The sequence below is a fragment of the Lepidochelys olivacea genome, assembly GCF_965140295.1.
Source record: "Lepidochelys olivacea isolate rLepOli2 genome assembly, chromosome: 4".
Lineage (NCBI taxonomy): Eukaryota > Metazoa > Chordata > Testudines > Cheloniidae > Lepidochelys > Lepidochelys olivacea.
The window spans coordinates 85407886-85431929 of record NC_140414.1 but is presented as its reverse complement, the minus strand read 5'-3'; the positions used below and the strand labels follow the sequence as shown (position 1 = coordinate 85431929).

The window sequence follows — 24044 nt, the reverse complement described above, 5'->3', positions numbered from 1 at the left end:
AGCTCCTAGGTGGAGGCATGGCCAGGCAGCTCTGCACCCTGCCTCCACCCCGAGCACCAGCTATGTAGCTCCCATTGGCTGGGAACTGTGGCCAATGGAACTGTGGAGGCGGTGCCTGCCTCCCCCTAGGAGCCAAGGGATTTTGCCTCTTCCGGGGAGTCCCCCTGAGGAAAGCGCTGCCCAGAGCCCTCACCCACTTCTGCATCCCAGCCCTGAACACCCAAAACTGCTGCTGGGGAAGAGGAGATCGTGGTGGCCCAAGACTGCCCCAGCAGCGGCTGGTGCAGCTGGTCCTGGGGCTGCACCAGCTGCTCGGGTGGCCCTGGAGTCAGCTGCACTGGCTGCTGAAGAAGTCACGGAATCCGTGACTTCTGTAACAAAATCACAGCCTTACTTATCACGATCATCTCTGATTGCAATAATTTATTTTCACATCATCTCTGTGAAAAGGAGAATTATCCCCAATTTACAAATGGGAAATGGAGAGACAGAGAGATGAAGAAGGTCAAAAGTGTCAATTAATTTTGGGGGCCCAATTGGAGATGCCTAGGATCTGATTTTTCAGACTACACAGTATTATATAGCAGTTTGAACATATAAGACACAGCTCCAATTGACTTCAGTTGCAGCTGTAAGTGCACTGCACTTTTGCAGATCAAACCTCAAGGTCTCAAGTCAGGGCTCCACAAAATGACAGTCACACTTTAATAATCATTGCAAATAGGCTGGTTTAAGTGATTTGCTTAGCATCACATAGAACTCAGTGGCAGAGACAGGGATGGAATCCAATTCCCCAGGGCAGTGTTTAATTGCTTTAACCACAAGACTATTTTTTTCTTTATCGATAATCCCCTGCCTCATTCACCAAACACCTTCCAAATTCTGCAATAGGAAGAATCCTAAGGAGAACAGCTTCCTTCACTATACAACCATGATTCATCTCCAGAGCAGGTCCATCCCATGCACTGAAGGAAGCAGTGGTCCTCTGGAAAAAAATAACATGTTATCATGTAATTAAAGACTCTATGACAATGATATGCACAAGAGGACCAAATTAAGGTTACACAAGGAATGTTAATTTTCGCATTTCCTAACTTTGGAATGCTTGACTTTGCAACCGTAATAATGTTCTTTTAGAGTAGTTTTTTTGTGTACTTTCCTAGATTTAAAAAAAAGAAAACTGAAAAATCAAAAATTCCATCACATCCTTCACACTCATAAAGACATTCATGTAGGTCATTAGCAGGGTTGGAATCTTTCAATCCATCATACAGATCTCTGCCATTTGAGGTAACAGTTACTGAAAGCAGCAGTAGGTTATCAGCCTCTATGTGGACCAGCATTAGAGGGAGATAAGACACTTTGCCAGAGAATTTCACAGAATATGTGCTGACAGCACATGGTGAGACTCCAAAATCTTGGGTTCAATTCCAGGTTTTGAAGAGAAGTGTTCTCTAGCGGGCATATATTCTTCTCTGGTTTCCCCAAATGTGCCTCTTTCTGCCCCTTCCCCTCCAACCTGTCCAACCCATATATCTTCCTCACCCAAGTCTTTTTATCCCAGTCCCATTCTCCTCACTTAACCAGGACCAGTCTTCACTCTTCAGGCATCTCATCTGAATCCCAGTCTCCTTGCCCAGCCAGTCATAGTCCCCATCTCATCAAGCTCCAGTTCTCCCTCCTGGCTTCTCATCTGATATATCTCTTCCCCCTGGCATCCAATAACCCCCATGTTCACCTTTCCCCTCCCCACTGGCTTCCAGTCCCAATCTGCTTCCCTGGGCTCTTCATCCAATTTCAATGTCCCCCTAAAAAACAAAAACAAAAAAAGAGCTCCTTTTCCCAGTCTCCTCAATAAGCTAGTCCCAGTCTCTCCTCCCATTCACGGGCTTCCAGTCTTCCTGCTCTCTTGTTTCACTCTCAGTCCCAATCTGATCTGTCTCCTCCTAGTCCCAGTCTCCCACTTCTCCACCAGCCTTTAGGCCCAATCTTACCCACCCCAGGTTTCTTGTCCCAATCTACTTTTCTCATCTCTTCCCCAGGTTTGGCTTTTGTCCTCTCTGCAACAGTAGGGAAAAGTTCTGCTCAGCCCCAGGCTGGAGCATGCTCAGTGTGGACAGAATCTTCAGGGAATTAAGCTGTGAGGCTCTAGCAAGTCTCTACTGAGCATGTGCAATTTTTTTTCAAAAATTAATAAATAAATATATATATATATGTCCATGTATGTGCACACAACATGTTATCACATAAGTTATTCATTTAGTTAACTGGGTACAATGACTTTTAGTGCACATTTATAGCTGATACAATTCAATTCAGCTACAATCTGTCCTTAGGATTTAACGAGATGTCAATTTTATAGACTTTTCTCCTTGTCTAACCAAGATTATAACATTTTAAAGAAAACAAGAGGTTTAAGGTTTGAGTAAGTATTAACGAATGCTAATGTGGAATCAGTGCCTAAAGTTGTACATTCAGATCACAGACACTTTATCATGGCAGTCAAATAATATAACTGAGGAACAAACGAATCACCAGCAAAAAAGAGCCTCTTAAGTCTGTGTACTGAGAAGGCCTCTGACTGTGTGGAGTGGAATTTTCATCAAACAATGCTAAAAATTTGATTTGTTCCTTATTTTTTAAAGCAACAATTCAACACATAACATATAAAAAACTAACTTCAGAGAAGACATTATACTCAAAGCAAAAAGGAATCTAAATTAGCCCTTATTGTGCAAAATACTTTTCCAGAACAAAGATGTTTACATTACAATGCTCTTTCTTTTCCCACAGACTGAATGTGGACTGGGAGAAATATGAAACCGACACGTAGAAATTTAAAATAAATAAGGCACAGCAGCCACCAATCCAAGTGACTATAAATGTATTCTATGTATTGTCTTTTTGTTATTATCAAGTTTCATCAGACAGTGTAAATAAGTTACATTCTTCCTTTTCCAGAGTTTGGAAGAACTTGGTTTTAGAATTATAATAAATTCTGAGCGTTGCTGGGAATAAAATGGCAGTTTGTACACCTTTCCCTGTCAGGCTACTTTTAACCTATCTGAATTCCCTTGTTGCTGTCACAGCTCATATCTGGGAAGATGTAGATGGAATGCCCTTTCCAGGTAAATCTTCCATGGTTCCATCAATGGGATTTTTCACTTACTCTTGCATGATCTGTAAATGTCCACTACATATTTCTGCAACGAGCAGCTGAATAACTGGAAAATTATCTCTATTCTCTGTCTTAGAATAACTTAACTAGTATTCATTACTGACACTCCATGTGGAGTTTAGAGTAAGAATTTTTGGTTGTTTTTAAAGATTTAAATAGGAATTAGGAGTGTTGGAAATGGCCCAACTTGATTATTATACACATTGTAAGGAGAGTGATCACTTTAGATAAGCTATTACCAGCAGGAGAGTGGGGTGGGGGGAGAGAAAACCTTTTGTAGTGGTAAACAACCATTTTTTCATGATTTGTTTGTATAAGAACATCTTCTGTATTTTCCACAGGATGCATCTGATGAAGTGAGCTGTAGCTCACGAAAGCTTATGCTCAAATAAATTGGTTAATCTCTAAGGTGCCACAAATACTTCTTTTATTTTTGCGAATACAGACTAACACGGCTGTTACTCTGAAACCTGACAAAGGAACAAACCCAACTTTTTTTCCTTTTTAGGTCACTTATGAGGTATATTATGACCTCAGATATATGTATACAAATCTCACTGCCTTCTAATAGGGTTAAACACAAGAACATGAAGGCAGAATTTGGGCCTGAAAGTATATAGGAAAGAGATGTTGTTGTTTTCATCTTTGTTCCCGACTAAAAGTGCTTCTGGCCTATGTCTGGCCCTACATGACTGATTTAACTAGTAACCTACAATAAGTTATTTACTAGTCTCTTCAACTTAAGTAAGCTTTTAAGGAAGCTGAAACATTCTTCAGATCTATGAGATTCTGCTATCCTATCTTCAACTATACATGTGGTCTACATTTTAACGAAAACCACCGACTTAAGAATTTAGAGTACTTAAACTAATTTGTATTTCAGATGTTGGCTCTCCAAAAGATGGCGTGGTTTACTTTTTTTAGCTACTTCAATTGTGTAGCCCTGGCTGGCTGTCATGTCTTAAAGATGTCTGCAAATGTAAAACCTTTAATGCTGATACCTGCGCTCACAAATATTATACAGGTTTGAGGCACGACCTGGTAACTATTAACATGAATACTTCTGCTTCCACAAGGAAAATCAGAAATATAGTTGTATGAAGTTACAGGAAACATTGAGAATTTTTTGTGGGCCATTTTGTGATTAAAAAACTGAGCTTTACTTAAAATATTAATTAAAATGTTCACTTTAAATATCATGGCTGAAATCCTGGTTCTACTGAAGTCAATGGAAAAACTGACTTCAATGTAGCCAGGATTTCACCTACAATCTTTTGATAATCTTTGTAATACAATTTGACATTGTGGAGGTTCTTACTTGAAAATAAGAGTGCTTTAGAATGACAATGGACATATTTTTACTCAAAAATAATCTTATTTTCAAGTGAAAATACACATTTTGCAGGTTTCTTCATGTCATTGGACCAATCCCATTAAATCAAAAAGATGTTGAGGTTTTTCATTTTTATGTCAAATATTAATATGACATTCAATCACATCATTTTAAGAGAAGAAAGTATATTTTCTTTCATTCATAAATCTGAAATTTCAAAAGATGCTTTTCTTAGCATGTATGAAGAAGAATTCTTAGTATATATGAGCTAGGAACATTAAAATACTTTAAACATATATTAAAAGTATGTGTATGTGTATATATTAGGGCTTTCAAGCGATAAAAAATTAATCACAATTAATCACACAATTGCACTGTTAAACAATAATAGAATACCATTTATTTAAATTTTTTTGATGTTTTCTACATTTTCAAATATACTGATTTCAATTACAACACAGAATACAAAGTGTACAGTGCTCATTTTATATTTATTTTTTATTACAAATATTTGCACTGTAAAAAACAAAAGAAATAGTATATTTCAATTCACCTAATACAAGTACTGTAGTGCAATCTCTATCATAGCAGTTAAACTTACAAACGTAGTTTTTTTGTTATATAACTGCATTCAAAAACAAAACAATGTAAAATTTTAGCGCGTACAAGTCTGTTCAGTCCTACTTCTTGTTCAGCCAATTGCTAAAAGACAAACAAGTTTGTTTATGTTTACAGGAGATACTGCTGCCTGCTTCTTATTTACAATGTCACCTGAAAGTGAGAACAGGCATTCGCATGGCACTATTGTAGCTGGCGTTGCAAGGTATTTAAGTGCTAGATATGCTAAACATTCGTATGCCCCTTTATGCTTCAATCACCATTCTGGAGGACATACTTCCATGCTGATGATGCTCGTTAAAAAAACAGTGCGTTAACTAAATTTGTGACTGAACTCCTTGGGGGAGAATTGTATGTCTCCTGCTCTGTGTTTTCCCGCATTCTGCATATATTTTATGTTATAGCAGTCTCGGATGATGACCCAGCATATGCTCATTTTAAGAACACTTTCACTGCAGATTTGACAAAATGCAAAGAAGGTATCAATGTGAGATTTCTAAAAACAACTACAACACTTGACCCAAGTGTTAAGAATCTGAAGTGCCTTCCAAAATCAGAGAGGGATGAGGTGTGAAGCATGCTTTCAGAAGTCTTAAAAGAGCAACACTCTGATGTGGAAACTATAGAACCCAAACCACCAAAAGAGAAAATCCATCTTCTGCTGGTGGCATCAGACTCAGATGATGAAAATGAACATGCGTCGATCCTCTTTGCTTTGGATCGTTGTCGACCAGAACCTGTCATCAGGATGGATACATGTCCTCTGGAATGGTGGTAGAAGCATGAAGGGACATATGAATCTTTAGTGTATCTGGCACGTAAATATCTTGCGAAGCCAATTCCAAAAGTGCCATGAGAACGCCTGTTCTCACTTTCAGGTGACATTGTAAACAAGAAGTAGCCAGCATTATCTCCTTCAAATGTAACCAAACATGTTTGTGTGAGCGATTGGCTGAAGTAGGATTGGGTGGACTTGTAAGCTCTAAAGTTTTACATTGTTTTATTTTTGAATGCAGTTTTTTTTGTACATAATTCTACATTTGTAAGTTCAACTGTCATGATAAGGAGTTTGCACTACAGTACTTGTATGAGGTGAATTGAAAAATAACATTTCTTTTATTTATCATTTTTACAGAGCAAATATTTGTAATAAAAATAATATAAAGTGAGCTCTGGACACTTTTTATTCTGTGTTGTAACAGAAATCAATACATTTGAAAATGTAGAAAAACATCCAGAAATAATCACAGTTAATTTTTTGAGTTAATCGCATGAGTTAAGTTAACTGCGATTAATAGACAGCCCATATATATAATATATATATATATATAAAAAGAGAGAGAGAGAGAATACATATACTCTAAAATTTTCAAATTCTGGGAAGAAAAAAATTGTTTGGAAGCTCTTCAGCAGAAAGATCTGCTGCTTTTTATGGTAAATCCATTTGTGGGAAATGTTTATTGGGTATGCTAATGATGTAAGCAGAATAATTGAAAATTTTCTCCTACATCAAGGACAAAAGAAGAAATTCAGGAGAGATGAAAAGATATGATCAATTTAAAGGGCAGTTATAGTCTGAAAAGTGATCCTCTGGAAAAAACGGCATCATAGGGTTTACTGTATTTCAATGACTCAATTAAAAAATTGTTCAGTTTCAAGTAAAAATAAGGTTTTTCTGTCTGCTACCCCTGAAAACTCCATCTGGGATCAGAAAGTCAGAATGTGTTCTTACTCCCCTAGGCATCATGAATGTGTGTAGCTGGAACTTATTAAGAATACTGTTGATGATGTATGCTCCACAATAGGATCCAGCTCCCTTTCCATAGCTGTTGCTCTGCAGTGCTTTCAGGAATGAAAAGTGCTACAATCTTTCTGTTGTCAGCTGATGAGATTCTGGATATATACAAGGAACAGATCTTTTAAATCAAGAAAATGCTATTTTTACATAGTCACTTTTCTAACCATAACCGTACATTCATATATAAAACAAAAAGCTTCCCTGCTCCCTTGGAAAAAAGAAAGCAAGGAAAAGAAAACCAAAGTCTAGATTGTCCCCTATGAAAGAAAAACTTCTGAAGGTGGCAGAAGTATCCAATTAATCATTCTGTCTTGTGAGTGTGTTTGTGCTATCAAAATTCACGGATGTTTTATGATCTATACAAGTTTGGGGTCACCCATGTTTCAAGAAGGGCACCCACACAGAGGCTCAGATGTACAGCATTCTGCAGAGTTTCCTGTTCCACCCTGCTATAATGAGGGCTTTGGGATGTATGGTCACTGGGAAGCATTCATAGACAGAGGACTGTTCTCTCGGGATGGACTTCACCTGAGTAAGGAGGGAAATAGACTTCTAGGATGGAGGATGGCACAACTGATCAAGAGAGCTTTAAACTAGGAATCTGGGGGAGATGGTTGGGAGATGTCCAGGTAATCTCCACACCGGATTTTAACATTGAGAGGGGAGAAAACAAAGAAAGAAAGGATACAGCCGTGGGTAGGAGAATGGACATCAGGAGGAAGGGTAGTGTACATATCAGTCTAATAGGTGATACTGGCAGTAGAATGTCTGTGCCTAATCGGGTAAAGAATGTAAGCGAGGACAAACAGCAAAAATTAAAATGTTTGTACACTAATGTGAGGAGCCTAGGTAACAAAATGGAGGAACTAGAGCTACTGGTGCAGGAAGTGAAACCAGATATTATAGGGATAACAGAAACATGGTGGAATAGTAGTCATGACTGGACTATAGGTATTGAAGGGTATGTGCCGTTTAGGAAAGACAGAAATAAATGCAAAAGGTGGTGGAGTAGCATTGTATATCAACGATGAGGTAGACTGCAAAGAAATAAGAACTGATGGAATGGATAAGACAGAGTCTGTCTGGGCAAAAATCACATTGGGGAAGAAAGCTACTAGAGCCTCCCCAGGATAGTGCGTGGGGTGTGCTATAGACCACCGGGACCTAATTTGGATATTGATAGAGACCTCTTCAATGTTTTTAATGAAGTAAATACTAATGGGAATTGTGTTATCATGGGAGACTTTAACTTCCCTGTTATACACTGAGGACAAGTGCTAGTAATAATAATAGGGCTCAGATTTTCCTGGATGCAATAGCTGATGGATTCCTTCAGCAAGTAGTTGCTGAACCAAAAAGAGGGGATGCCATTTTAGATTTGGGAGTAGTGAGGATCTCATAGAAGAAATGGTTGCAGGGGACAACCTTGGTTTGAGTGATCATGAGCTAATTCAGTTCAAACTAAATGGAAGGATAAACAAAAATAGATCTGTGACTAGGGTTTTTGATTTCAAAAGAGCTAACTTTAAAAAATTAAGGAAATTAGTTAGGGAAGTGGATTGGACTGAACAACTTGTGGATCTAAAGGCAGAGGAGGCCTGGAATTACTTCAGGTCAAGGTTGCAGAAAGTATCAGAAGCCTGCATCCCAAGAAAGGGGAAAAAATTCATAGGCAGTTGTAGACCAAGCTGGATGAGCAAGCATCTTAGAGAGGTGATTAAGAAAAAGCAGAAAGCCTACAAGGAGTGGAAGATGGAAGGGATTAGCAAGGAAAGCTATCTTATTGAGGTCAGAACATGTAGGGATAAAGTGAGAAAGGCCAAAAGCCATGTAGAGTTGGACCTTGCAAAGGGAATTAAAACCAATAGTAAAAGGTTCTACAGCCATATAAATAAGAAGAAAACAAAGAAAGAAGAAGTGGGACCGCTAAACACTGAGGATGGAGTGGTGGTTAAGGATAATCTAGGCATGGCCCAATATCTAAACAAATACTTTGCCTCAGTCTTTAATGAGGCTAATGAGAAGCTTACGGATAATGGCAGGACGACAAATGGGAAGGAGGATATGGAGGTAGATATTATCACATCAGAGGTAGAAGTAAAACTTGAACAGCTTAATGGGACTAAATCTGGGGGCCCAGATAATCTTCATCCAATAATATTAAAGGAACTGGCATATGAAATTGCAAGCCCATTAGCAAAAATTTTTAATGAATCGGTAAACAAAGGGGTTGTACTGTATGACTGGAGAATTGCTAACATAGTTCCTATTTTTAAGAAAGGAAAAAAAAGTGAGCCGGGTACCTACAGGCCTGTGAGTTTGACATCTGTAGTATGCAAGGTCTTGGAAAAAATTTTGAAGGAGAAAGTAGTTAAGGACATTGAGGTCAATGGTAAAATGGGACAAAATACAACATGGTTTTACAAAAGGTAGATCGTGTCAAACCAACCTGATCTCCTTCTTTGAGAGAGTAACAGATTTTTTAGACAAAGGAAATGCAGTGGATCTAATTTACCTCGATTTCAGTAAGGCATTTGATACTGTTCCACATGGGGAATTATTAGCTAAATTGGAAAAGATGGGGATCAATATGAAAATTGAAAGGTGGATAAGGAAATGGTTAAAAGGGAGACTACAACAGGTCACACTGAAAGGTGAACTGTCAGGCTGGAAGGAGGTTACTAGTGGAGTTCCTCAGGGATCGGTTTTGGGACCAATCTTTTTGGCACAAAAAACGGGAATGTGCTAATAAAGTTTGCGGATGACACAAAGCTGGGAGGTATTGCCAATACAGAAAAGACTGGGATATCAAACAGGAAGATCTGGATGACCTTGTAAACTGGAGTAATAGTAATAGGATGAAATTTATTAGTGAAAAGTGCAAGGTCATGCATTTAGGGATTAATAACAAGAATTTTTGTTATAAACTGGGGACACATCACTTGGAAGTAACAGAGGAGGAGAAGGATCTCCTGAGTATTGGTTCATCACAGGATGACTATGAGCCGCTAATGTGATATGGCCGTGAAAAAAGCTAATGCGGTCTTGGGATGCATCAGGCGAGGTATTTCCAGTAGAGATAAGGGGGTGTTAGTACCATTATACAAGGCACTGGTGAGACCTCACCTGGAATATTGTGTGCAGTTCTGGTCTCCCATGTTTAAGAAAGATGAATTCAAACTAGAACAGGTACAGAGAAGGGCTACTAGGATGATCTGAGGAATGAAAGGAGACTCAAGGAGCTTGGCTTGTTTAGCCTAACCAAACGAAGGCTGAGGGGAGATGTTAGATGGGGTGGAATCTGAGTTACTACAGAGAATTCTTTCCTGGGTGTCTGGCTGGTGAGTCTTGCCCACACACTCAGGTTTTAGCTGATCGCCATATTTGGGGTCGGGAAGAAACTTTCCTCCAGGGCAGATTGGCAGAGGCCCTATGGGTTTTTCACCTTCCTCTGCAGCATGGGGCACGGGTCACTTGCTGGAGGATTCTCTGCACCTCAAAGTCTTTAAACCATGATTTGAGGACTTCAATAGCTCAGACATAGGTTAGAGGATTGTTACAGGAGTTGGTGGGTGAGATTCTGTGGCCTGCGTTGTGCAGCAGGTCAGACTAGATGATCATAACGGTCCCTTCTGACCTTAAAGACTATGATTCTATAGCTCATATGGCAGCACGGCTTCCTCAGGAATCACGCTGTCCTGGTGTCCCTTGGAGTGAACACTGTCCCACATACGCCCTCAGCAAGGTTTCACTATGCAGAGGAGCACCCAGTATTAAATAGTTTTGATTAAATTAGTACTATTTTATATTGCACAAAACTACGGGGCTAAAGGGAATAATGCTGTGAAGAATAATCCTCTCCCTGACTTTTCCAGTTGAAGCTCAGCCACATGGTGCACCAGCAGAGGAGCTTCCTCAGGATCAGTGGAAGGAGAAATGATGCAGTGGAGCTGGTAATATCTCCTATTCGTGCTGCCCCCCAACTCAGATCAACCTCATCTGCTTCCCCTACATGTAAGGAAGATCAATCAGGTATCCAAACTGGTCTTTGAGCAAGAAGACAAAATATGGCTTACACTTGAACTCTGATCTGATAAAAAGAAAAGCAGTGCTTTCTCTATGGTCATATTTGAAATCTGTTGTAAAATGAGCCCTGAGCTAAACACAAATTAAATTAAGCATGGGCAGGTCTTACAATGCTACAGAGGAGAATACTGAATAACTAAGTACGCCTTTCAGAGTAGCAGCCGTGTTAGTCTGTATCCACAAAAAGAAAAGGAGGACTTGTGGCACCTTAGAGACTAACAAATTTATTTGAGCATAAGCTTTTGTGAGCTACAGCTCACTTCATCGGATGCATTCAGTGGAAAATACAGTAGGGAGAGTTATATACATAGAGAACATGAAACAATGGGTCACTCAGTACTTTTGAGCTTATGCTACTCATTGTCAACTTGAAAAAGAGCATAATACTGACTTTAGCTTTAGGGCCACATACTCACAAAGATCTCCACATCCAGTACCCACAGATGCCAATGGAAGTCCACATGGCACATGATCATGTTCCTATTCATTTTCACTAGTCCTGTGACATAAGGTGGATTAATTTCTGTTTGCAATTTTCCATTTCTTTTTAATAATTATGAAGATCTATAACTTTCAACTATCTCGTTTATCTAATTAATGTGGCCTACCTGTGGCACTCTCTATCTCAAGAAAATCCATGTTTTATTTTTTTTTAAACATTGATTCATGATTTCATGCAACAGAAAACAGTAAAAAAGTACTTTGTCTGCTTTTTCTTCTTTTCACAACTGAATTTTAGGGGAAATAATCTTGCAAAAGTTCTTAGAAGATAAAACAAGGAATGCCTGATTCCCATAGGGATACAAATGTATTACAAGCTGTACATTTTTTTACTGTCCATCATTATTTGAGGCTAATTTCAATTATGCCCATTAGATAAAGTAACCTCATGCAGTTACTAAAAAAGTAGTGTGAATACCGCTATTCCAACTTCAGCCCTCCTGTGGGATTAATTAATGAATGCTTAATGACATTAACCCACATTTAGATCACTTATGTTTAACCACATGCTTTCTATGCATACATATATAAATATTAATTTTGGACAGAATGATAATCGTTCAACACCATAACAATTAAACAGCTGTAACCTGTCTCATGTGTTAAGTGATGGAGCTGCAGGCAAGCTCCATAAACAGATGGTCTTACCCACCCATGCTTAATGTTAACGACTTTTTAAAAAAGAGGTGTTGACAAATCAGAACAAGAAGGCATAGTTTTAATGCAAATCGGCCAATTTGCAATTTAGATTACGCTAAAAACTAATTTGGTGTATAGAAAAAATTAAGCTGTGTTGTAAAACGGAGACATTATACAACACTTGGATATAACAGATTCCCCACCAACATAATTATTTACTGATTTCATTCAGCTAGCAGAGTTTAATGGAAAAGCAGCTGGCAAAGTATTCATATTTATGGGATTTCTATGATTATTACTTAATTTATTAAGGGTACATGACAGTTAAATCACAGAAATAATAGCCCATTTCAAACAAACACTCTCTCTTCCAACTTTACAATATAGATATTCGAAAAGAAGAGGGTCACTGAACTCATTGTGAACGGGGCATAAAAAGAAAACATAACAATAACAAGCATCAACAACAAAAACATTTTAGCAAAACTGCAATCAGAAAACATAATTAAGGAATAAATGTTCACTCAGGAGTCTATCTGGTGTCCAGTTGTGCATGTGCAATCTTGCATTCACACAGAGATAAAGATAGAGGTTGAGGATAGAAATTCCAATCTTAAATATGCAAACTACAATTACAGAAACTGGGTGGCCTCTGTGCTTAATACTTAAAAAACAAACAAAAAAATCACCAAAAATTTTAATATGGGACCAATTATTTGAATAGAAATAGAATTCGTTTAGGATGAAAATCTACCATAAGAGGCAAAAATAGATCTTCACAAAATAATAAAGGGCCATATTCTGACCTCAGACTCATGAATGCCACACCCAGACCAATTAAAGAATCGGGCAGGTAATTTCCCATGGCCTTGGCCTGGGGCTCTGTTGTAAAATAATCCTTGTCTAAACTGCTCCCACGTGGATTTAAGCAGAGGTAAAATCTTACCACTGCAAGGGGGAAAATATACAGAGTAATTTAGAAATCCTTTAATTTCCTTAGCACTTAATGTGCTTTGGAACATACACTGCCCTTTATTGACTCAACTCTACAAGGTGCTGAGCATCTGTGGGAGATTCCATGCTCCTTCAACTCTTATCGACTTAAGTACATTTCAGGATTAAGTCCTACCTGAGCATACAACTCTTACTGAACAACTTGTACATCAATCTTTGGAATTGTGCGTGTATCATACAGACCACACAATGAGTGTATCCCGAGCAGGTACGGCATTAAGTGAGATACTGTGTGCAGCTACAAAGGGCCAATGGAAATCATTCATATAAATTAATCTTTGATCTATTTTCCTGTTAGTCAAAGTAACCAAAAGAACAGGGTCAGTATTAAGGCTAGTTTTGTTTACTTTACATATTGGTTCTTACATATCACAATACCCCTTACTCATTTTAAATTATCTAAGAAAAACAGATTTAAATTAAATAACTGGAAACAAAAATTATTTCAAGGTATAAATGCCAACATAAGTGAGAATACAATCCCTGATAGATTTCCCGGCTGCTCCTTCCCATCGACCACTACTTAAAATTCTTGATAACCTTGCTAATGCTTTCCACAGTTGAAAACATTAGAAAACCCAAATATATTTTATATCTATTAATTTGTGAAAAAACTATTAGTGTGAAAAAGTGTGCTGGAGGAAGCACTGAAAGCTCTGGGCTCCTAACTTATTTGAAACAAATATCACTCTTGCTATACTGCTTATCAAAGATAACAAGATCAAGTGCATCAGACCAATATCTGTCCACACTTATAATGCATTTGATTTTTTTCCATATTGTTTAAGAGCTAACTCCCCAGCTGTGTGTATTTCATTTGCAATTTTCCAATCTTTGGCATCCTAAACCCCAGAGCCACCTTGGTGTTTAATAGAGGTATGCTGAGCAGTGCATGTCTAAGTTTTGTCTCAACAAACAAAGCATGTCTTTGTGATCATTAATGATCTTGTTTCCCAATGTACTAAAGAATGAGAATAAAAACAAATAGCTTGTATTTTGTAGCTTAAAGGAATTAGGAATTCCCCCAGGCCAAATTTCCATGTGAATTGCCTGAACGTACATGAAAATCAATGTAACTCAATAAACAACTTGATGTTTAACATATTATTAGAAGAGAATTCCACAAAGGACTATCTTTTTTAAAACACAGAAATGGGTTTTTTGGCTGTTTAATATGTGCCAACTTGAGGAATGCAACCAGTAGGCTAACTGAAAATAAATAGAAATAAAACATTTAGAGACAAACAGAAGTTTTCAGTAGACACTTAGAATATTCTTCACTTTACTGTCTCAAACTGCTCATGCTTTATGTAAAGCCATACCTCTTTAGATAGTCAAACAGATTATCGAGTTGGACAGTTCAGTTAATGCCTTTACCTACTAAAGGCTCCATTCATGCCTTTATGATTAATGTGCACATATCTCTCCCATCATTTTGATATAGTGTGGACATGACAGATGCAAAATATCGAGTGGATAGATCTGTCCACATAATAATGGGAATTTGTGCATGTGAACTTTGGGTGGCATTTGGCTAGTTGTGTATATATCTAATCTATGTCGATTTCTCAAGTATGTACAGTAGAACCCCATTTATCTGACCCTCCATTATCCGGCTCTCTGTATTAACTGCACAGTCACTAAGCACAGGTCCAGAAGCTGGCGAGGTGGCTGCTAGACAGTGCTGCAGCCTCACATTTTCCCAGTCTCTGGATTATCTGAAATTTTAATTATTGGATCTGGCCCCAGGCCCAATTAGATCTGATAAACTGGGTTCTGGTATATTACCCTAGTATCTAGCTGCTGAACAGCACATGAAATCGTGAGTAAAGGGAATTCCTACTTTTTCAATACAGAAGGGAACATGCAAGACTTCCACATGCACAATGCAAACTACCTAAGTATTTTGCCACCAAGGGCAAGTTGTGCCAGTACATGGTATAAAAATGTTTGCTTTTATAGGCAAAGGATGGCTATGGGAGTACTGTGTACGCAGATATCACTTGTGCTTTGCAATCTGTTACTTTGGTGGCCATGCTGTTATATAACCTAGAGGGGCTGGGACAAGGGCTCATTGGCTCTTTGCGTGCCAGGCTGAGGAAGAATCAATTCCCATTCCACAATGGCTATGCTATGAGTTAGGTGTGTGATTCCCCCGTTCATATAATTATACATGAGGTAACTCGAATAGAGTCAGTGCAAGTATAAATAGCATTGTATCATGGGCATCAGCTGCAGAGTCACAGCTGAGCTACGCCAAGTATGTGCCCACCATATTTTAGATGTGTTTATACCTGGCATGGCTCAGCTGTGCCTCCACGACTACACTGCTATCATTTATACTTGCGGTAGCTCTCATCGAGCTATGGTGAGTATCTATACATGAGCAGGGGAATCATGCCCCAGCTCACAGTGGTAGACATAGCCTAAGACAGAACTACGGTTGGTTAAGAGCAAGAAAAGGACCTGATTTCTCTGTAACACTGGGGTCTCAAAGAGAACATCTCTAAGAAAAACATACATATCAGTGTGGCATATGATCCTGATGCTTCATTACTAATCTTAGAGACCGTAAAAGGAACACAAACAAATCAAACTTTAACCAAAGGTGGGATTTTCCTGACAACAGCGACCACACAATAAATATATGTATTGAAAAAGACAGACCTGCTTGCCCAATGCTGAAGAAAAACCTGTTTGTGCCTAATGTGTTGGAAATATTGTCCAAGAACAGTTAATCTGTGTACAACTATAACCCAGGTAATGCAGCCCAGGTCAGTGAGACCAACAGTAGAGTGATCTGCTGAGTAATTGCTATTTGGCAAGTTAAAGCTACCTAAGTAAAGGCTTTATCTTACACTCCCATTTTTTCTTATGATTAATTTTTTTAAGAAAGGTAAGTTGTTCTCCTTCTACCTCTCTAATCACTTCTTAAACACATGCTTCGGTGGGTCCTTCTCATCCCATCTCCAACTTGCTGGAAGGGTTTCACTGGACTCTGCCCTTGTTGCCTCTCTCTTCTCTCTATACGCCTTATTTGTGGGTAATCTCATCCACAAGCCCAAATTCAACTGCCATCTTTATGCTGACAACTCCAGACCTCCCTCCCCATTCTTCACCTATTTCCTTCTGTCCAAACTAAAATCTCAGCCTGTCTCTCTAATATCTCCTCATGGATGTCTAGCGGTCAAAAAAACCTGAACCTGTCTAAAAAAAAAGAGCTCTTAATCAGGTCCCTGCAGAAACCTCCCTCCTGTGTCTTTTTAATCATGTGGACAAGACCACCATCCTGTCACTTAGGTCCATAACCTGTGCGTCATCTTCAACCTGGAACACGTTGTAGGGCCTCACTACTAGCCTACGTCTAGTTCTTATTGACTCTTTCTGCTCTAAGATATGGCTTTCCTCACATCTAAAAAACCCAACAAGCCTTGTCCAAGCTCTCTTCATCTTGCGTCTCAATTACTGCAATATTTTGCATCCCTTTTGTCTGGCCTTGAATAATGCAATCTTGCCTCAATTATATCCATTAAGAGTTCTGCAGCAAAGATCATTTTCTAGGCCCACCAATTTGACCATCTCACCCCTACTGCAGCCCTTCACTGGGTTTCCCTTCTCTATTGCATCAAATATGAACTGCTCATCTTCACTTTCAAGGCCCTCGATAGCCTATCTCTTATTCATTATCGAGATGTCAGCTCCCACGTATGTTCAGTCCATGACGTCTGCCTACATCAGCAAATTATTAAATTTTCATACAAGCACCTTTGTACTTCATGCTACCCTCCCTTCTTGGGAGAAGCTTCCCATAAACATCTGCAAAGCTACCTCATCTCCTTTCAAAATCTTTCAAAATCTCCTTAAAACTCTCCTTTGCCATGATGCCTATGAAAACCTTGACAACAGTTAGCTCACAGGTGGGATTAGACCACTGCCTATCAAGATGAAGAATATTCATAGACTCATAGATTATAAAGACAGAAGAGACCATTGTGATAATCTAATCTCACCTCCTGTATAACGCAGACCCCATAAGACTTCCCACAATTAATTCCTGTTTTAAACAGCTCTTATATTTTAGAAAAACAACCAATCTTGATTTAAAATTTTCCAGTGATGGATAATCCACCATGACCCTTGATAAATTGTGCCAATCGTTAATTACACTCACTCTTAAAAATGCTCACCTTAATTCTTGTCTGAATTTGTCTAGCTTCAATTTCCAGCCACTGGATCTTATTATACCTTTGTCTGCTAGATTGAAGAGCCCTTTATTATCAAATTTCTGTTTCCTATGTTTTGCAGTGTCGTTGTAGTTGTGGTGTTTATCTCTCTAGAACAGTCCCGTACCATCATCAACTTCCTGGATACCATGATCAATTTAAACAATGGAACCCTACATATGACTATATTTAGGAAATCCCATGAATCATCACAGTTACCTCCAGAGATCCAACAATCACACCAAGAAATCTGTTCTCTACAGCCAGGCACTTGGATACAACAGAACATGCTCTGAAGAGGAAGTGTGGGATACTCACTTAAAACTACCTAGTACTGTACTGTAGATTGGAACATGGAGCAGGCACGCAAATGTGGCAGGAGACCTCTGCTTCAATACAGAAAAATATGCCATTGACTGCAGACCCTTCGCCGTCACTATAATCCCACACTAGAATCCATATGGAGTATCATCAAACAATTATAACCCACATTTGATGGGGACCACATCCTGAAAGAAATCTTCCCTGAACCCCCTCTTCTGTCCTTCAAACAATGCCTCAACCTCACCAAGCTCATCAGAATCAAGCTCCCCATAGACCAGGATACACCAGCTCAAAGTGGCACCAGATCCTGCCAAAACAGATGCAAAACCTGTGGACATATCTCCACACCATGATGATCAATACCCCCACAACACACCTTTCAAGATCCATGGGTCCTACAGACACTTATCACAACATGTGGTGTACCATATCCAATGCATCAAATGTCCCAACAATTACATTGGTGAAACCAGACAATCACTACATTCTCGAATGAACTCACACCAAAAAACGATAAAAAGACAAAAACGCCATATCACTGATGGGCAAACATTTTTCATTAAGCAATCACTCCATATCTGATCTCTCAGTCCTCATTCTCAAAGGAAACCTGCATAATGCCTTCAAAAGATGAGCCTGGAATTTAAATTCCTAACTCTGCTGGACACTAAAAAGCATGGACTTAACAAATACACTGGTTTTATGGCTCATTATGACAATTTGTAACACACCCTGCTAACCTTCCATTGCTCTAGAACAGCACAGGTGTTAATCGTACACTTCATTTTAAGTGGTCTCCTACAGCAGCGGTTGTCAGCTGGTCCGCCGTTTACCTGCTGCGTCCGCAAGTTTGGCCGATTGCGGCTCCCACTGGCTGCGGTTCGCCTCTCCAGGCCAATGGGAGCTGCAGGAAGGGTGGCCAGCACATCCCTTGGCCCGTGCCATTTTCTGCAGCCCCCAGTGGCCCGGAGTGGTGAACTGGGGCCAGTGGGAGCCGCAATCGGCCGAACCTGTGGACGCAGCAGGTAAACAAACTGGTCCGGCCCGTCAGGGGCTTTCCCTGAACAAGCGGCGGACTGGCTTTAAGAACCACTGTCCTACAGCATGTGTGAATCACTTACGCTTAACAATCTGTCACATCTTGTATTTAGCTTGGACACTCTGGTTACCTTTCCTCAGACTTGAAGAAGAGCTCTGTGAAGCTCAAAATTTTATCCTGTTCACTAACAGAAGTTGGTCCAATGAAAGATGTTACCTCACCTACCTTGTCTCTCACTGTTTCCTATGTAGGTACTTATAAACTGTAATCAAGTCACCCCTTAAACTCCTCTTTGTTGAGCTTCCTTAGTCTCTCACAATAAGGCATATTTTCCAATCTGTTAATAATTCTAGTGGCCCTTCTCTGAATCCTCTCCAATTTATCAGTTTATCCAATTTGCATCCTTCTTGAACTGTAGACACCAGAACAGGATGCAATATTCCAGTAGCAGTTGCACCAGTGCCAAATACAGAAGGAACATAACTCCTCCACTGCTACTCGATAATCCTCTCTTTATACATCTAAAGATCAGATAGCCCTTTTGGCCACAGCACTGCACTTGGAGCTCATGTTCATCTGTTATCACTCCTGAGTCTTTTTCAGAGTCACTGCTTCTCAGGATAGACTTTCCCATCTTGTAAGTATGGCCTACATCCTTCGTTCCTAGATATACAGCCTTACATTTGGCCATAGTAAAAGGCATATGTTTTGTTTGCAACCTACTTCCAAAGCAATTCCAATCGCTTTGTATTAGCAACCTGTCATCTTCATTATTTACCACTCCTCCAATTTTTGTGTCATCTGCAACCTTTCTAAGTGATGATTTTGTTTTCTTCCACATCATTGATAAAAATGTTAAATAGCATAGGGCCAAGAATCAATCCCTGTGGGAGACCACTTGAAACACATCTGCTCAGTAATGATTCCCCACTTAAAACTACATTTGGAGATCTATCGGTTAGCCAGTTTTTAATCCATTTAGCGTGTGCCAAGTTTATTTTGTATTGTTCTAGTTTCTTACTCAAAATGTTACCTGGTACCATGTCAGATGCCTTACAGAAGTCTAAGTACATTATATCAACACTATTATTATCATCAATCAAACTTGCAATTTCATTAAAAAATTCTCATCATAGTGTCTCATTGATTCCTAGTACTCCCATATCTGTCTGTATCCATCAGTCTTATACTTAGATTATAAACTCTTTGGGGTAGAGACCATCTTTTTTTGTTCTGTGTTTGTACAATGCCTAGCACAATGGGGTCCTGGTCCATGACTACTTGGTCCTGTGGTAGGACAAGTAAATAATAGTGTCACTTGCTTTTCTGTGACAACTTTTCTTCCCCTTTTTCTAATTCTTCTGCTCTTTTTAGTATATATATACACACACACACAAATCCCTGCATTTACTCACTGCCAAAGATGCCTGTCAAATTCTGTGTGATTGGAAAAGTATACATCCAAAGGCAGAATGTGGCCTTTGGTAAGTTTCTGGAGACACATTCATGAACTTCTAGGAAAGAGAATGATCTTTCATATAATTTGAAGGAAAGGATCACACACTTTGCTTTTTGTCTATGTTATATGGAATATACAAGGTGTAAATAAGTCAATGATAAAAGCACAGGAGTTTCTAAAGGATAGAACATTTTTGATTATGGAAACATACAGAGATTAATGAAGACTGCTTCTTTTGAATTTGTCACTTCAAAGTGCTTTTAAATGTAATGTTATTTGCTTAGCAGATATCTTGTACAACTGTAAAGTAGAAATGCATTATGTCAACAAAAAGGATAATTCGGGGGGTGGGGTGGCAGTTAGATTTCTTTACCACCTTGGTAAGTGTTTTCATTTTTGGGCTCAGGTTAGAGTAAGTTTTGTAGGCTTTCTTCTTAGAAAAGGGGCGGCGGGGAAGGTAGCATAGTAACATCTTTTGGAAAACTATCATATAAAAATAAAAAAGCATACATCAGAAGACTTATTTACAGTTTTAAAAAAATATGTAAGCTTCTCCTCTACAGGAGGCAGTTACAGGAAACGATTGAAAGGGAAATTCTTGCACCTCCCATTTGTGGCAAACAAGCTGTAAAGAACTGATGAGCCATTATGTAATCATTTCCTTTCTTAAAACATCAGTTCCTTTACAAACACTGACAGGTGCAAATATTCTGTTTGAAGAAACAAGCTTCAAAGTGTTACACTTCTGATGCACAAAAGGCCAGGAATTCTAGCTTTTTGAGTTTTGTATTGAAGACAGATATTAAAGCACAGCTAACCTACCAATAGTACAGTGCTCTCCGTTCCATCCCTGGCTACATTCACACTTCCCATCTTTACAGGTTCCATGTTCAGCACAGCGAGGATGGCAGGCTCTTTGATTGCAGGCTGGTCCAGTCCAACCTTCTTCGCAACGACATGTTCCACCCATGCAAACACCATGAGAGCCACAGTCCACGGAACAGATTTCTGTATTTAAAAGGAGGGATGGGAGAAACAGAGAGAAAGAACAAGAGGAGAGCGCATATTAATTAGCAAAGTTACATTTTAATTCAACATATGAAGGAGAAAAGCAAAATCTTTGAAAATTAAATCAAAGGAATTTACTGCTAAAACATTTTCAGGTGGGACCCAAGAGAATATGGAATACGGAATTTTATCTCTGCTAATGCTTAATTAGTTACCCAGTAGACTTAGTAATGCCTACATGTCCACAGCTCTTCTGTCAGTTAGCTCTGAGTAATTTCCAATTATATTTTTTGCGAGCACATATTTCTTAAGAGTTACCTTTTATAGCTTAGATTATATGCATTTAAACCCATTAGAATTTATGGCATTGTTTTAATGACTAAATGTACCACGTACCTTACAGGTCATTTACATTATAGGCAAAAATCTACAATTGAACAAAAGTTCAGTTTAGCAAAGGGGCTTTTTTTCCTTTCCCCCAGGTTTCTTTCAAATTTGAAATGTGCCATCTCGGACATATTTTTTCATTAAAAAGAATCAGCCTCAGTGAGACACATTAGTGCATTGCTGACATACTGACATGTCTGTTAAATATAAGATTTTTTTAAACTTTCTGTAAATTTATAGCAATGACAGCTTTAGGCAGTCTGGTTTAAAAACAGAAAGACTATTAAAAATAAATCAACAAAAGTATTCAACTTGTCACCTACACTAAAAAGGGTTTTATAACTAGTAGAATAATTGAAAAGAACATTAAGGCCTAAGTTATTCATAGGCCAAACAATATATCTTACATCTCAAAACTAATACAAGATAATAATTCAGGTTGTTATAGTTTGCATTTATCCTTTTTCTTTATTCAGTCAGTCTTTGGAAAACTTAATTTGTGTGAATCTGAGTACAGAAAAAAAGCCTGAGGGATGTTTTTTAGTCTCTTAGAATACAGTTAGTTACAATCATATGCTGGTTCATAAGAATGTTATATTTAGTTTGGGTTTCCTTGTAAAAGACAGCAAACCACCCTAATAAGAAAGAACTAAAATTATTTTTGACTGCAATAAAAAGAGAGCTCATAAAAGAGACTGAAAGGTTTTACATATGGGCTTTGTTTCCAGTTTTTCATTCAGTAGTATTTTCCCCGCAATAGATTATAATTCTCTGCCTCAAAGTGCTATAAAACATTCAACACAGCATCAAGTTTTGATGGCACTTCTTATGAGCAATAGTGCAGAATGTTTACTGGGCAAGAGAGCTCTGCTGTTTTTCCCACACAACATTTTCTATCTACTTTGAATTAAATTTTTGATTAAAAGATCTGAGATGATCTGATTAACTTCAGAGTTACAGAACATCAACCCAGCTGCAGGAGAGGCAGAAGTTTATTTCAGAGGTTCCCCCTTTTTTCTTCAATCTAATCAATTTTTCATTAGGGTGAAGGTGTTTATCAGCTTTGAGCACACTAGCTTTGAGCAAGATGTGTCAATCTTTGTAATTAACTTATTAATTAGAGTTAATTTAATTGAAGTGGAATTGAAGGGCTAATTAATGGACAAACTGCTGATGAAGATAGAGGAAAGCTCTGTTGATTTCAACCCTGTAAGCTTTCTGATGGATATAACTCATTCTTCTCCCTTTTGCAGCTTTACAAAATATTTCTTTATGAGTAAGATTTACTTATTTATTGACTTTAAATATCTGAAGGTCATTTTGTACAACTTCAGTAGGGGTCCTTTACATTTTATTGCACAAACTATTTTCTATGTCATAAATCTGAAGTAACTGAAATATCTGAATATACAGGAAACAGATCACTTGTTTACATTTCAGCTATCAACTACTTTTCAAAAGATGAGCCCAGACAGTGAATGACCAAAAATAATGTGTAGTGTGTAAAGATGGATACCATCAGAAGTTGTGCACAATCCATATTTTCTTTGAACCATATAGCAGACTTTCCACAAACAGGTTTCAGAGTAACAGCCGTGTTAGTCTGTATTCGCAAGAAGAAAAGGAGTACTTGTGGCACCTTAGAGACGAACCAATTTATTTGAGCATGAGCTTTCGTGAGCTACAGCTCACTTCATCGGATGCATACCGTGGAAACTGCAGCAGATATTATATACACACAGAGATCATGAAACAATACCTCCTCCCACCCCACTGTCCTGCTGGTAATAGCTTATCTAAAGTGATCATCAAGTTGGGCCATTTCCAGCACAAATCCAGGTTTTCTCACCCTCCACCCCCCTACACACAAACTCACTCTCCTGCTGGTAATAGCCCATCCAAAGTGACAACTCTCTTCACAATGTGCATGATAATCAAGGTGGGCCATTTCCTGCACAAATCCAGGTTCTCTCACCCTCTCACGCCCTCCAAAAACCACACACACAAACTCACTCTCCTGCTGGTAAAAGCTCATCCAAAGTGACTACTCTCCCTACAATGTGCATGATAATCAAGGTGGGCCATTTCCAGCACAAATCCAGGTTTTCTCACTCCCCCACCCCCATACAAACACAAACTCACTCTCCTGCTGGTAATAGCTCATCCAAAGTGACCACTCTCCCTACAATGTGCATGGTAATCAAGGTGGGCCATGTCCAGCACAAATCCAGGCTCTCTCACCCCCCCTTCCCCACCCCCCCGGGGACACACACACACAAACTCACTCTCCTGCTGGCAATAGCTCATCCAAACTGACCACTCTCCAAGTTTAAATCCAAGTTTAACCAGAACGTCTGGGGGGGGGGGGGGGAAGGAGGGAGTAGGAAAAAACAAGGGGAAATAGGCTACCTTGCATAATGACTTAGCCACTCCCAGT

General features: G+C 38.9%; 1 protein-coding gene across 2 annotated transcripts in view; it reads right to left on the bottom strand.

Annotated features, from left to right (window-relative positions):
* Positions 1–24044, bottom strand: part of TENM3 (teneurin transmembrane protein 3) — a 615209-nt gene that overhangs the window by 92940 nt on the left and 498225 nt on the right. For both annotated transcript variants that reach the window (XM_084626411.1, XM_084626412.1), the window contains one exon: positions 21035–21220. In XM_084626411.1, the coding sequence (XP_084482537.1) occupies positions 21035–21220 (186 nt within the window). The remainder of the gene's footprint in view (positions 1–21034; positions 21221–24044) is intronic.